The 16,121-nt window shown below is 36.5% G+C and overlaps 1 protein-coding gene across 1 annotated transcript; it reads left to right on the top strand.

Annotated features, from left to right (window-relative positions):
• The first annotated feature begins 672 nt into the window (after positions 1-672).
• Positions 673-7,161, top strand: LOC143921524 (uncharacterized). The gene is made up of 3 exons (XM_077444856.1): positions 673-795; positions 2,932-3,178; positions 3,271-7,161. Exons 1-3 carry the CDS (start codon positions 725-727, stop codon positions 3,919-3,921), a joined length of 969 nt encoding a protein of 322 aa, XP_077300982.1. The 5' UTR covers positions 673-724; the 3' UTR covers positions 3,922-7,161.
• Positions 7,162-16,121: the final 8,960 nt, after the last annotated feature.

The following is a 16,121-nucleotide window of genomic DNA, read 5'->3' as shown; positions in this document are numbered from 1 at the left end:
TAGGTATTTTTGTACATCCATGAGTTTTATTGGACATTAAACGAAATTCATCGCAAGGTAAAAACCTTCATCGGCAGAAGTAATTGCACTCCAAAATGTTTAGACGGAGACAAAAGTGATTCTCTTTTATCGTTGGTAAACGAAATTCATCGCAAGAGCAATAATATGCATTCAATTATGCCACGATTCTGGACAAAACTTTCCTTATTTAAGTTTTCAGATTAAAAACCTTCATCGGCATAAGTAATTGCACTCCAAAATGTTAAGACGGAGACAAAAGTGATTCTCTTTTATCGTTGGTAAACGAAATTCATCGCAAGAGCAATAATATGCATTCAATTATGCCACGATTCTGGACAAAACATTCCTTTTTTGAGTATTCAGATCGAAATCCTTCTTCCACAGAAGTAATTGCACTCCAAAATGTTTAGACGGAGACAAAAGTGATTCTCTGTTATCGTTGGTTAACGAAATTCATCACCAGGAGCATACTTTGCGTTCAATTTAAGTTTTCAGATTAAAAACCTGCCGATGAGGCAGAAGTAATTGCACTCGAAAATGTTTAGACGGAACGGAGACAAAGGTGATTCTCTTTTATCGTTGGTTCATGAAACGAAATTCATGATTCAAAACTCGAAATTCGTAATTCGAAATTCGAAATTCGAAATTCGAATTCAACGAACAGCGTGTTGTTGCGCTGTCAGTCTAGTCGCTGCCTCGCACGATGTCGGGCGCTTCCGCTTCTGCTTCTGCTTCTGCCTCTGCCTTTGCTTCTGCTTCTGCTTCTGCTTCCCGGTGAGTGTTCTCATATTAATTCAATACCACACTAACACTAACCAGCTTCGTTAGAGTTCACTTCAGTTCACTTACGTCACGCGTCGCAGACTCTGTCTGTTTGCGAACTGTCACTTTGCGAAAACTCTTCCGCGCGCCAAAACACCCCTCGCCACTGGGATGGGACGATTGCTGGGACGATTGCGGTTTCATACATTCGCGCTGTCATACCCAATGCGAAATGCATGTTCCTTTCTCGTCTCCGTCTCCGTCTCCGTCTCCGTCTCGCGCTTTAATCCTTTCAATTTTCATTCATTCAATTTCACTGCGGACGCGCGCGCGTCTTCTCATTATAATTATTTATTGCGATGCGATATTTTACAAAATGTCATATGTAAATACATATTGTGGGTCTCGACATTGCGTAGCCGTCGCGACAACTACGGGATGTAGCTGTCCAGATGGGCTGGCCACCGGACTCTCCTGCCAGTCCGTGTGGTTGCTTGTCGGCCAGTTTCTTGCTGTGGTTCTGCATTTTCTTGGGGGGCTCTCCGCTGCTTTCCATGTATGCCGGCTTTATGCGGTCTACCGATACGGTGACATTGGAATCCTTAATTCTCAGTGTGAAGAACTTCGGTCCCTTCTTCAACACTGGCTGTAACGGACCCTTGGCAGCATCGTGTCTCAGGAACACCTGATCACTGGTGTGCAGGTCTTTGTTGGTTGATCTGAAGGTTGATCTTGTTCCATGGCGCCGCGGTGGACTGGCGTTTCTCAACCTCGCCCCATTTGGGACCGCAATCTCTCTGCTAGTTCCGCTGTGTTGGGTCCTCCGTTTCGTTGTGGAGCCAGAAACTCTCCCGGTAGCCGTAGCGGTTGACCATATACCAGTTCTGCTGACGTGGCATTGAGGTCTTATCGGATACCATGCCGATCGGATCCCCAGTAACACTGTCGGTAGGGCTTCCGTCCACCCTTCGTCTTGGTGGCACATGATCTATGTGTGTGTGTATGTTTGCATGTGTGTATGTGTGTATTTGTGTGTGTGTATGTGTGTACGTATGCATGTGTGTATGTGTGTATTATGTATGTGTGTGTGTGTGTATGCATGTATGTATGTACGTATGTATGTTTGTATGTATGCATGCATGTATGCATGCATGTATGTATGTATGTATGTATTTGTTTGTGTATGTGTGTATTTGTGTGTGTGTGTATGTGTGTATTATGTATGTGTGTGTTTGTATGTATGCATGCATGTATGTATGTATGTATGTACGTATGTATGTTTGTATGTATGCATGCATGTTTGTATGTATGCGGCGGAAATTCAACATAGCCAGGTTCAACAGCAACTCTTCAGAACAACAACGTTCTCAAAATTTTTGGTGTCAACAAATGGCAACGTACCCTGTTATTGCTAAGAAAGCTCTGGAGATTTTCATACCGTTTGTTACTACATATCTTTGCGAGCAATCCTTTTCGAGGATGCTGGACATAAAAACGAATAAAAGGAACAGACTTTGTTGCGAAAATAACATGAGAGTGGCACTTGCCAATGTGAAGCCGCGCATTTCTGAACTAGTCTCTGAAAGGCAACAGCAGAAGCCATACTGATTTGCAGTAAATATTCATTATTATGTTTTTGTGTGAAAATCATGTTTTAATGGTTTTGTTCTTTGAACACAGTGATGTTGATGCACGGTTCATTTTGTGCACCAGTAAAATATATACCTATGTTTTGAATTTGAAAAAAATCATATTTTATTATTCCAATTAAGAGGGGTTCGGTGAATACGCATATGAAACTGGTGGGGTTCAGTACCTCCAATAAGGTTAAGAACCACTGATCTAGTAGCAGCATACTAGTAACATCCTATACGTTTCGATTAATGATTTATGATTTCACTTCATAACTGAGGGGACTCGGTATTTCTAAACAATGAGAGTTGTCATGATCAGCAAGCAATTGATCTAAAACCGGGATTTTTGGGTGTCCCAAAGTTCTTTTCGGGACGCCGGGACAAGCCCGGAATACTGAAACGCCTGGCAGGGCTATTTATATTCCAAAATCCTTAAACCGATATCGTTTGATGATTTTGTTAATAATACATTACAATTTTATTTTATTTTTATATATATATTTTTTGTTTTCAGAAATAGTTATACTTCTATTCTTCGGTTGAAGTGTGAAAAGCTTAAATACGAGATAGAGAATATCAAAATACAACGACAAGTATTGAGTATGTCTAGAAAAAATATTTTACTTCATATTGAAAATCTTAACATGAAATTCGTGCGTTTGAATTATGATATTTGTGAGCTAAAAAATCAAATGATAGTCAAATGTGATAATGAAATAAAACCTGTGAATGAAGACGATGCGGTACCCATAACACCTAAAGTAATTTTTTTTGTGTATTAATTAACCTTGAACTTGAACTGACTATCTACAATGTACTACATATTAATTTATTGTAATATTTATATTTTCAGGAAGAGGTTTTTGTTCTTGACAACCAAACAAATGCGGAAAACCGAGTACCATACATTTTGCTACTGAAAAGTAAAAATAAATGTGCATCACGAAAACGGGTATACATTGAGAAAATATTTGATACAGAAATCAAGGAGTGTTTTGAGATTATCAGCGTTGATCCTTTCGAAATATCGCCGGTTAATAATGATATAACACTTAAAGAGGAACACTATGAGGCAATGAAGCCATGCGTAATCAGGGGGCTTTCAAGTTGTAAAAATTTAATTCCGTGCATCACCGTTCAAGAATCTAAGAATTCAAAACAGCGCGCCTCCAGCAAAAATGGCATGAACGAGTCGACGACTAATTCAGACAAAAATAATGAATCTCCAAAAGTTGTTGAAGAAAGAAAAGGAAAAAATGTTATCGACCTAACGGATAGTGAGGAATCGTTTGCAAACTGTGTACAAAATACCGATGTATCGGCCAAAAGAAAAAATGAGACTGAAAGTAGTAGTAGTATGAAAGTTTTGAAAAAATGTGTCACAGTTCAAGATAGTTCAGTTGAAACTACTACGGAGATCACTAAAACTACAACGACAACGAAAGTTTTGAATCTTCCTAATATTAAAATAGATTTGGATGATGGTGTTATTGAAATTAATTAATTTAAAGAAATTATTATTTTGATTTTGTTTGAATCTCATATGGAATATTTTCCATAATACAATAACAAATTGCATTATCTTTTTATACACTTGGAATCGATTTGAAATTGACCTATTTTATTTTCAACTAAATTTTATACCTAGAAATACTACATTGAATGGGTGGGCGTAAATATGTAACTGAATTTCATATTAAAAACCTATGAAATTCTACAGACGACGAGCGTTTATAACTCCAGCATGTTATAATTTATTTAGAACGCTAAAACTATATACATTTCTAAGATATGTAATTTTTTTACATACAAACATTTACATAAAGGTTGCCAGATTTTCAAAAAAAGCATACCTGAATTTTATTAAAATATATTTTTTTCAATATACTATAATATTTAATGTTAACTTTCAATAACATTTTTTTTTTATTATAAAACAGCACAAACCATAAAAAATATCACAAATCTTTTGAATATTTTTCAATTCCAGTTTCATTTTTCAAAATATTTTCTGCATGTTCATTTCAAGTCTTTAAAAATTCGCGAAACTGCATGATATATTAGAATTTTATTTTTCTATCAACTCCAAGGTATTCAGCAACGGACGATTACATTCTTTCTGCAAAGCCGTCGTCAAAACTAAAAATTCGTACTAATGCTGCATTTGAGTAGGGAATCAAATAATTATAAGATGTTATTTTATAAAAATTGGTTACTTTTTAATTACTTTTAAAATGTTTTACCGATTTTTCGTTAGTCGATCATTTGGTCTTGTCTATCTCTATTCATAAATTTAATTTTTGTATTTCTTCCAATAAATCCAAGGGATTCCCAGAACTATGTATGCCATCGTATACGCCACTTTAAAACTCTCATTGTTTCCATTTTTTCTTACTAAGCATTCAAAAACTGCAATTATATTAACTCATTTACAACACCATCTTTACAGTTGTCTTTGACCGTATAAATTATCAGATCAATATTTCTCAAACTGTGGTGATTGTTGTATTCAATTTTGTATAAAATTTATATACTTAAACCTTTTGAGTGCTGACGTCTTTTTTTTTTAAAGCCCACCACGCTGAAAATTAGAATTATTTAGAAATCCAATAGAAAGCACGTATAAAAACCCTAGATAACTCTCGCCGACGATTTCGAGTTTTGTAAAGGTGTGTTTAGACTCTAATACATCTTGCAACAATATAAAATAAACAAAAGAAGTCTATTAATGAATGTATTTTTCCAAAACTAGTTCCATCTTCTTCATTGTTGTTAAAATGTAATGCTCACAATTTAAATGCCAAGCCACAATCTAAAATACTCAGCAGTTAGGGATTTCCATCGAGAAATTCTGTTATGGTTATAAATTCAGAAATTCCAGTGTCAACCAAGTCTTTATAAACATTGACACAGATTACACGACCCATGTTCAATGCATTTATTTTTTCAATGCAACCTGGAAAGGCTTAGCGGGTAGTATTCTTGTTTATTTTTAACATACTCAAAAAAACAACGCCGATAGTCATATTTCAGGCTGATGGGCTTGTTGGCATAACGCCGATCGGCGTTGGTCAGCATTCAAGGGTTAACGTAATAAACGATATATTTTAGATCATTGATATGTATGCTACGCGAGAAAAAAAATCATTTCAATATCTGAGGATTTGAAATCTTTTTTGAATTTTGGAATATCGATAAATTCTTTGGTAAAATAATCAAGCTTTAACTATAGAAATATAATTTTTTTTTAAATTTATTTATCGATATTTTGGAAAAAATATATGCTGGTATATCTATGATTGGATAATCTATGATTGGAATATTGAAACTAAACCTATTAAATAATATTTTTTTGTATGAAGTGTGAAGGATTTAAAAACATACGCTGTATTGATAGCCTTTGAATGAAGTTAATAAATTAATAATACAGCGGATGTCTTTACGGTCCATAGTGAGTTAATAAAGTTAATGTCTCTCTTGAGTTCCATTTAAAAATTTTCTTTGCAAATCGAGACGCAGGATTACAGTTACTAAATCGGGACATCCAACCCTGTTTACATAATATATATTTATATGACGTACATATATGTGGGTGGAATTCCTGAATAGATGACGCTATTCAGGACCACGATGGGATGTGGCGGTGGAATTGAAGATCAAACACGTGCGTTTTCAGTCATGTTGTTTATTAAAACGACACCACGCGGTGGTTTAACGACCAACCGCCCCCAGTGGAAGGTTAACTTCTACTAACTGTAAAATAGCGGTCCTTTCGCGCCCTCTGCCACTTTTCCATCCCCTCTCTACAATCGGTCGTAACATACCCTTTCTCAGCCATAGCCCATACATCAGCCTTTCGTTCAATCCCAACACTACATATACGTACATGTATTGTTTCTTACGTAACTTCAAATTTCTCATTAAATATGTATATTTTTATGACCTTGCCTGTCTGTTATCCTTTACTTCTTACAAAGTCTTAATTTGATCTTAGAATTTCTGAAATGGATTAAAAAAGATAATAATGAGAACAAATTACTGTTTTTTTTTTATCATTTATTCGTTTCATTGTATACAATGGCTATGACTATGTTTTAATTATATTTTGAAATATTTAAGAAATTAGTAATCTCACAAGTTTATCTTAGTATTAGTAAATTTTTTATAATAATTAATTATATTCAAATTTTATTAGATATGTTTAAATTTCTAGATCTTCTGATGAGAGCATCCAATTCCTATTGATAAGCACTTGGACTACAGGAGATACTAACATGAACTCCTGCGGCACTAGTACTTAGAAATAAGGAAGGATAGTTTCGTGAAAAGTATTAATCACTGCAGATTAATTTCTTTTACGTATTATAGTAATGTTTTTATGTACAATTTAAGTTGATATGTATAATATTTTTTTGATTTTTCGTTATAAATACGTATGTGTATAAGGATTTTCTTAAACATAATATGTAGGTTTGCATATATGTATGTGTGTATTGTATATGCATTATGTATGATATTATTTTCTTCTTGTGCTCGTTATTCATTAAGTGTCTTCTTCCGGTCAGTCATGCCACTCGTTTATTTATCATTTTCAATTGGTGTAAGTGATGAATAAAGCTTACACAGAATCACATCACAAAATTAATGATGTTATTGTAAGCCACCTATGTAATTGTAAACTGCTCATGTTTCGAATTTTGTATCGCCAGCGCGTGTATTACAAATAAAATATATTTTAAATATTAAAACATGTTTCAATACAACCAATTAATAATGTAATATTGTAAAATATGTAACACAGTCTCTTACCTGATACGAGCGCTTATGAAAATATCACTATTATGCAAGCCGCTGTTTATTAATCACAATTTGACCTGTTTGATAACCGAAGTATACTTTTGAATATACATAAAAAAGCCATTTTAAAGCATCGTAACATTTGGCTCATTGATTATGTGACGGGATTCTTTCACATTGCACCTCGGTAGTCGAAACTTTGAGTTTCCATTATTTAGCAGTGTTCATTTAGTTTATTTCGTTTACCAACTATAAAAAAGTATCACTTTTGTCTCTGTCGACCCATGTTAGAGTGCAAGTACCTCTGGCGAAGAAGGTTTTTAATGTGAAAACTTAAATAAGGAAAGTTTTGGCCTTAGTCATGGCATAATTTAAAGCATATTATAGCCCTTGCGATGAATTTCGTTTACCAACGATAAAAAAGTATCACTTTGGTCTCCGTCGACACATTTTAGAGTGCAAATACTTCTGCAGAAGAAGGTTTTTATCTGAAAACTTAAATAAGGAAAGTGATGATTTTCGTTTACCAACGATAAAAGAGTATCACTTTTGTCTCCGTCTAAACATTTTGGAGTGCAATTACTTCTGTGGAAGAAGGATTTCGATCTGAATACTCAAATAAGGAATGTTATGTCCCGAATCGTGGCATAAGTGAATGCATATTATTGCTCTTGCGATGAATTTCGTTTACCAACGATAAAAGAGAATCACTTTTGTCTCCGTCTAAACATTTTGGAGTGCAAATACTTCTGCCGAAGAAGGTCTCTAATCTGAAAACTTAAATAGGGAAAGTTTTGGCCCAAGTCGTGGCAAAATTGAACGCAAAGTATGCTCCTGGTTATGAATTTCGTTTACCAACGATAAAAGAGAATCACTTTTGTCTTCGTCTAAACATTTTGGAGTGCAATTACTTCTGTGGAAGAAGGATTTTGATCTGAATACTCAAATAAGGAATGTTTTGTCTAGAATCGTGGCATAATTGAATGCATATTATTGCTCTTGCGATGAATTTCGTTTACCAACGATTAAAGAGAATCACTTTTGTCTCCGTCTAAACATTTTTGAGTGCAAATACTTCTGTCGAAGAAGGTTTCTAATCTGAAAACTTAAATAAAGAAAGTTTTGGCCAAAGTCATGGCAAAATTGAACGCAAAGTATGCTCCTGGTGATGAATTTCGTTTACCAACGATAACAGAGTATCACTTTTGTCTCCTTCTAAACATTTTGGAGTGCAATTACTTCTGTGGAAGAAGGATTTCGATCTGAATACTCAAATATGGAATGTTTTGTCCAGATTCGTGGCATAATTGAATGCATATTATTGCTCTTGTCCAATTATTATTGCTCTTCTCAATGTCCAATTCTTTGATTTCGGTGATGGTTAGGTTCAGTTGGGTTAGGTTTGGTGGGGTAAGAACGTTTTGTGGATATTTTGGCATTGTCGAATTCTTTGATTTCGGTGTTGGTTAGGTTCAGATGGGTGAGGTTTGGTGGGGTATGAACTTTTTGTGGATATTTTGGCAATGTCGAATTCTCTGACTTCGGTGATGGTTAGGTTAGGTTGGGTTAGGTATTGTGAGGTAAGCACGTTTTGTGGATATTTTGGCAATGTCCAATTCTATGATTTTTGTGATGGTAAGGTTCAGATGGGTGAGGTTTGGTAGGATAAGAACTTTTTGTGGATATTTTGGCAATGTCGAATTCTTTGACTTCGGTGATGGTAAGGTTAGGTTGGGTTAGGTATTGTGAGGTAAGCACGTTTTGTGGATATTTTGGCAATGTCTAATTCTTTGATTTTTGTGATGGTAAGGTTTAGATGGTCGAGGTTTGGTAGGATAAGAACTTTTTGTGGATATTTTGGCAATGTCGAATTCTCTGACTTCGGTGATGGTTAGGTTAGGTTGGGTTAGGTATTGTGAGGTAAGCACGTTTTGTGGATATTATAGCAGTGTCCAATTCTTATATTTCGGTGTTGGTTAGGTTCAGTTGGGTGAGGTTTGGTGGGGTATGATCTTTTTGTGGATATTTTGGCAATGTCGAATTCATTGATTTTTGTGATGGTAAGGTTCAGATGGGTGAGGTTTGGTAGGATAAGAATTTTTTGTGGATATTTTGGCAATTTCGAATTCTCTGACTTCAGTGATGGTTAGGTTAGGTTGGGTTAGGTATTGTAAGGTAAGCACGTTTTGTGGATATTTTGGCAATGTCCAATTCTTTGATTTCAGTGACGGTTAGGTTCAGATGGGTGAGGTTTGGTAGGATAAGAACTTTTTGTGGATATTTTGGCAATGTCGAATTCTCTGACTTCGGTGATGGTTAGGTTAGGTTGGGTTAGGTATTGTGAGGTAAGCACGTTTTGTGGATATTATAGCAGTGTCCAATTCTTATATTTCGGTGTTGGTTAGGTTCAGTTGGGTGAGGTTTGGTGGGGTATGATCTTTTTGTGGATATTTTGGCAATGTCGAATTCATTGATTTCGGTGATGGTTAGGTTCAGATGGGTGAGTATTAGTAGGATAAGAACTTTTTGTGGATATTTTGGCAATGTCGATTCTCTGACTTCGGTGATGGTTATGTTAGCTTGGGTTAGGTATTGTGAGGTAAGCTCGTTTTGTGGATATTTTGGCGATGTCCAATTCTTTGATTTCGATGATGGTTAGGTTCAGATGGGTGAGGTTTGGTAGGATCAGAATTTTTTATGGATATTTTGGCAATGTCGAATTCTTTGACTTCGGTGATGGTAAGGTTAGGTTGGATTAGGTATAGTTAGGTAAGCACGTTTTGTGGATATTTTGGCAATGTCCAATTCTTTGATTTCGATGATGGTTAGGTTCAGATGGGTAAGGTTTGGTAGGATAAGAACTTTTTGTGGATATTTTGGCAATGTTGAATTCTCTGACTTCGGTGATGGTTAGGTTAGGTTGCGTTAGGTATTGTGAGGGAAGCACGTTTTGTGGATATTTTGGCAATGTCCAATTCTTTAATTTCGGTGATGGTTAGGTTCAGATGGGTGAGGTTTGGTAGGATACGAACTTTTTGTGGATATTTTGGCAATGTCGAATTCTCTGACTTTGGTGATGGTTAGGTTAGGTTGGGTTCGGTATGGTGAGGTAAGCACGTTTTTTGGATATTTTGGCAATGTCCAATTCTATGATTTTTGTGATGGTAAGGTTCAGATGGGTGAGGTTTGGTAGGATAAGAACTTTTTGTGGATATTTTGGCAATGTCCAATTCTTTGATTTCAGTGACGGTAAGGTTCAGATGGGTGAGGTTTTTTTAGGATATGAAATTTTTGTGGATATTTTAGCAATGTCCAATTCTTTGATTTCGGTGATGGTTAGGTTCAGATGGGTGAGGTTTGGTAGGATCAGAATTTTTTATGGATATTTTGGCAATGTCGAATTCTTTGACTTCGGTGATGGTAAGGTTAGGTTGGATTAGGTATAGTTAGGTAAGCACGTTTTGTGGATATTTTGGCAATGTCCAATTCTTTGATTTCGATGATGGTTAGGTTCAGATGGGTAAGGTTTGGTAGGATAAGAACTTTTTGTGGATATTTTGGCAATGTTGAATTCTCTGACTTCGGTGATGGTTAGGTTAGGTTGCGTTAGGTATTGTGAGGGAAGCACGTTTTGTGGATATTTTGGCAATGTCCAATTCTTTAATTTCGGTGATGGTTAGGTTCAGATGGGTGAGGTTTGGTAGGATACGAACTTTTTGTGGATATTTTGGCAATGTCGAATTCTCTGACTTTGGTGATGGTTAGGTTAGGTTGGGTTCGGTATGGTGAGGTAAGCACGTTTTTTGGATATTTTGGCAATGTCCAATTCTATGATTTTTGTGATGGTAAGGTTCAGATGGGTGAGGTTTGGTAGGATAAGAACTTTTTGTGGATATTTTGGCAATGTCCAATTCTTTGATTTCAGTGACGGTAAGGTTCAGATGGGTGAGGTTTTTTTAGGATATGAAATTTTTGTGGATATTTTAGCAATGTCCAATTCTTTGATTTCGGTGATGGTTAGGTTCAGATGGGTGAGGTTTGGTAGGATCAGAATTTTTTATGGATATTTTGGCAATGTCGAATTCTTTGACTTCGGTGATGGTAAGGTTAGGTTGGATTAGGTATAGTTAGGTAAGCACGTTTTGTGGATATTTTGGCAATGTCCAATTCTTTGATTTCGATGATGGTTAGGTTCAGATGGGTAAGGTTTGGTAGGATAAGAACTTTTTGTGGATATTTTGGCAATGTTGAATTCTCTGACTTCGGTGATGGTTAGGTTAGGTTGCGTTAGGTATTGTGAGGGAAGCACGTTTTGTGGATATTTTGGCAATGTCCAATTCTTTAATTTCGGTGATGGTTAGGTTCAGATGGGTGAGGTTTGGTAGGATACGAACTTTTTGTGGATATTTTGGCAATGTCGAATTCTCTGACTTTGGTGATGGTTAGGTTAGGTTGGGTTCGGTATGGTGAGGTAAGCACGTTTTTTGGATATTTTGGCAATGTCCAATTCTATGATTTTTGTGATGGTAAGGTTCAGATGGGTGAGGTTTGGTAGGATAAGAACTTTTTGTGGATATTTTGGCAATGTCGAATTCTTTGACTTCGGTGATGGTAAGGTTCAGATGGGTGAGGTTTTTTTAGGATATGAAATTTTTGTGGATATTTTGGCAATGTCCAATTCTTTGATTTCGGTGATGGTTAGGTTCAGATGGGTGAGGTTTGGAAAGATAAGAACTTTTTGTGGATATTTTGGCAATGTCGAATTCTCTGACTTCGGTGATGGTTATGTTAGGTTGGGGTAGGTATTGTGAGGTAAGCACGTTTTGTGGAAATTTTGGCAATGTCCATTTCTATGATTTTTGTGATGGTAAGGTTCAGATGGGTGAGGTTTGGTAGGATAAGAACTTTTTGTGGATATTTTGGCAATGTCGAATTCTTTGACTTCGGTGATGGTTAGGTTAGGTTAAGTAAGGTATGGTGAGGTAAGCACGTTTTATGAATATTTTGGCAATGTCCAATTCTTTGATTTCAGTGACGGTAAGGTTCAGATGGGTGAGGTTTTTTTAGGATATGAAATTTTTGTGGATATTTTAGCAATGTCCAATTCTTTGATTTCGGTGATGGTTAGGTTCAGATGGGTGAGGTTTGGTAGGATAAGAATTTTTTGTGGATATTTTGGCGATGTCGAATTCCCAGACTTCGGTGATGGTTAGGTTAGGTTGGGTTAGGTATTGTGAGGTAAGCACGTTTTGTGGATATTTTGGCAATGTCTAATTCTTTGATTTCGGTGATGGTTAGGTTCAGATGGGTGAGGTTTGGTAGGATAAGAATTTTTTGTGGATATTTTGGCGATGTCGAATTCTTTGACTTCGGTGATGGTTAGGTTAGGTTGGGTTAGGTATTGTGAAGTAAGCAAGTTTTGTAAATATTTTGGCAATGTCCAATTCTTTGATTTCGGTGATGGTTAGGTTCAGATGGGTGAGGTTTGGTAGGATCAGAATTTTTTATGGATATTTTGGCAATGTCGAATTCTTTGACTTCGGTGATGGTAAGGTTAGGTTGGATTAGGTATAGTTAGGTAAGCACGTTTTGTGGATATTTTGGCAATGTCCAATTCTTTGATTTCGATGATGGTTAGGTTCAGATGGGTAAGGTTTGGTAGGATAAGAACTTTTTGTGGATATTTTGGCAATGTTGAATTCTCTGACTTCGGTGATGGTTAGGTTAGGTTGCGTTAGGTATTGTGAGGGAAGCACGTTTTGTGGATATTTTGGCAATGTCTAATTCTTTAATTTCGGTGATGGTTAGGTTCAGATGGGTGAGGTTTGGTAGGATACGAACTTTTTGTGGATATTTTGGCAATGTCGAATTCTCTGACTTTGGTGATGGTTAGGTTAGGTTGGGTTCGGTATGGTGAGGTAAGCACGTTTTTTGGATATTTTGGCAATGTCCAATTCTATGATTTTTGTGATGGTAAGGTTCAGATGGGTGAGGTTTGGTAGGATAAGAACTTTTTGTGGATATTTTGGCAATGTCGAATTCTTTGACTTCGGTGATGGTAAGGTTCAGATGGGTGAGGTTTTTTTAGGATATGAAATTTTTGTGGATATTTTGGCAATGTCCAATTCTTTGATTTCGGTGATGGTTAGGTTCAGATGGGTGAGGTTTGGAAAGATAAGAACTTTTTGTGGATATTTTGGCAATGTCGAATTCTCTGACTTCGGTGATGGTTATGTTAGGTTGGGGTAGGTATTGTGAGGTAAGCACGTTTTGTGGAAATTTTGGCAATGTCCATTTCTATGATTTTTGTGATGGTAAGGTTCAGATGGGTGAGGTTTGGTAGGATAAGAACTTTTTGTGGATATTTTGGCAATGTCGAATTCTTTGACTTCGGTGATGGTTAGGTTAGGTTAAGTAAGGTATGGTGAGGTAAGCACGTTTTATGAATATTTTGGCAATGTCCAATTCTTTGATTTCAGTGACGGTAAGGTTCAGATGGGTGAGGTTTTTTTAGGATATGAAATTTTTGTGGATATTTTAGCAATGTCCAATTCTTTGATTTCGGTGATGGTTAGGTTCAGATGGGTGAGGTTTGGTAGGATAAGAATTTTTTGTGGATATTTTGGCGATGTCGAATTCCCAGACTTCGGTGATGGTTAGGTTAGGTTGGGTTAGGTATTGTGAGGTAAGCACGTTTTGTGGATATTTTGGCAATGTCTAATTCTTTGATTTCGGTGATGGTTAGGTTCAGATGGGTGAGGTTTGGTAGGATAAGAATTTTTTGTGGATATTTTGGCGATGTCGAATTCTTTGACTTCGGTGATGGTTAGGTTAGGTTGGGTTAGGTATTGTGAAGTAAGCAAGTTTTGTAAATATTTTGGCAATGTCCAATTCTTTGATTTCGGTGATGGCTAGGTTCAGATGGGTGAGGTTTGGTAGGATAAGAACTTTTTGTGGATATTTTGGCAATGTCGAATTCTCTGACTTAGAGGATGGTTAGGTTAGGTTGAGTTAGGCTTTGTGAGGTAAGCACATTTTGTGGATATTTTGGCAATGTCCAATTCATTGATTTCGGTGATGGTTAGGTTCAGATGGGTGAGATTTGGTAGGATAAGAACTTTTTGTGGATATTTTGGAAATGTCGAAATCTTTGACTTCGGTGATGGTTATGTTAGGTTGGATTAGTTATTGTGAGGTAAGCACGTTTTGTGGATATTTTGGCAATGTCCAATTCTTTGATTTCGGTGATGGTTAGGTTCAGATAGGTGAGGTTTGGTAGGATATGATCTTTTTGAAGATATTTTGGCAATGTCGAATTCTCTGACTTTGGTGATGGTGAGGTTAGGTTGGGTTCGGTATGGTGAGGTAAACACGTTTTGTGGATATTTTGGCAATGTCCAATTCTTTGATTTCGATGATGGTTAGGTTCAGATGGGTGAGGTTTGGTAGGATCAGAATTTTTTATGGATATTTTGGCAATGTCGAATTCTTTGACTTCGGTGATGGTAAGGTTAGGTTGGATTAGGTATAGTTAGGTAAGCACATTTTGTGGATATTTTGGCAATGTCCAATTCATTGATTTCGGTGATGGTTAGGTTCAGATGGGTGAGATTTGGTAGGATAAGAACTTTTTGTGGATATTTTGGAAATGTCGAAATCTTTGACTTCGGTGATGGTTATGTTAGGTTGGGTTAGTTATTGTGAGGTAAGCACGTTTTGTGGATATTTTGGCAATGTCCAATTCTTTGATTTCGGTGATGGTTAGGTTCAGATAGGTGAGGTTTGGTAGGATATGATCTTTTTGAAGATATTTTGGCAATGTCGAATTCTCTGACTTTGGTGATGGTGAGGTTAGGTTGGGTTCGGTATGGTGAGGTAAACACGTTTTGTGGATATTTTGGCAATGTCCAATTCTTTGATTTCGATGATGGTTAGGTTCAGATGGGTGAGGTTTGGTAGGATCAGAATTTTTTATGGATATTTTGGCAATGTCGAATTCTTTGACTTCGGTGATGGTAAGGTTAGGTTGGATTAGGTATAGTTAGGTAAGCACGTTTTGTGGATATTTTGGCAATGTCCAATTCTTTGATTTCGATGATGGTTAGGTTCAGATGGGTAAGGTTTGGTAGGATAAGAACTTTTTGTGGATATTTTGGCAATGTCGAATTCTCTGACTTCGGTGATGGTTAGGTTAGGTTGCGTTAGGTATTGTGAGGGAAGCACGTTTTGTGGATATTTTGGCAATGTCCAATTCTTTAATTTCGGTGATGGTTAGGTTCAGATGGGTGAGGTTTGGTAGGATACGAACTTTTTGTGGATATTTTGGAAATGTCGAATTCTCTGACTTCGGTGATGGTTCGGTTAGGTTGGGTTAGGTATTGTGAGGTAAGCACGTTTTGTGGAAATTTTGGCAATGTCTAATTCTTTGATTTTTGTGATGGTAAGGTTCAGATGGGTGAGGTTTGGTAGGATAAGAACTTTTTGTGGATATTTTGGCAATGTCGAATTCTCTGAATTCGGTGATGGTTAGGGTAGGTTGGGTTAGGTATTGTGAGGTAAGCACGTTTTGTGGATATTTTGGCAATGTCTAATTCTTTGATTTTTATGATGGTAAGGTTTAGATGGTCGAGGTTTGGTAGGATAAGAACTTTTTGTGGATATTTTTAAAATGTCGAATTCTCTGACTTCGGTGATGGTTCGGTTAGGTTGGGTTAGGTATTGTGAGGTAAGCACGTTTTGTGGAAATTTTGGCAATGTCTAATTCTTTGATTTCGGTGATGGTTAGGTTCAGATGGGTGAGGTATTGTGAGGTAAGCACGTTTTGTGGATATTATAGCAGTGTCCAATTCTTATATTTCGGTGTTGGTTAGGTTCAGATGGGTGAGGTTTGGTGGGGTATGAACTTTT

This window comes from Arctopsyche grandis, chromosome 2 (assembly GCF_051622035.1).
Source record: "Arctopsyche grandis isolate Sample6627 chromosome 2, ASM5162203v2, whole genome shotgun sequence".
Classification (NCBI taxonomy): domain Eukaryota; kingdom Metazoa; phylum Arthropoda; class Insecta; order Trichoptera; family Hydropsychidae; genus Arctopsyche; species Arctopsyche grandis.
The sequence above is the reverse complement of the archived record's forward strand: the minus strand, read 5'-3'. Positions and strand labels throughout refer to the sequence as shown.

Excerpts from the sequence above, each read along its gene's own strand:
- LOC143921524 (XM_077444856.1), top strand. The coding sequence starts at position 725 with ATGTCGGGCGCTTCCGCTTCTGCTTCTGCTTCTGCCTCTGCCTTTGCT. Across the intron at positions 796-2,931 it reads GCTTCTGCTTCTGCTTCCCG|AAATAGTTATACTTCTATTC; the intron begins GTGAGTGTTCTC and ends TTTTGTTTTCAG. Across the intron at positions 3,179-3,270 it reads CGGTACCCATAACACCTAAA|GAAGAGGTTTTTGTTCTTGA; the intron begins GTAATTTTTTTT and ends TTATATTTTCAG.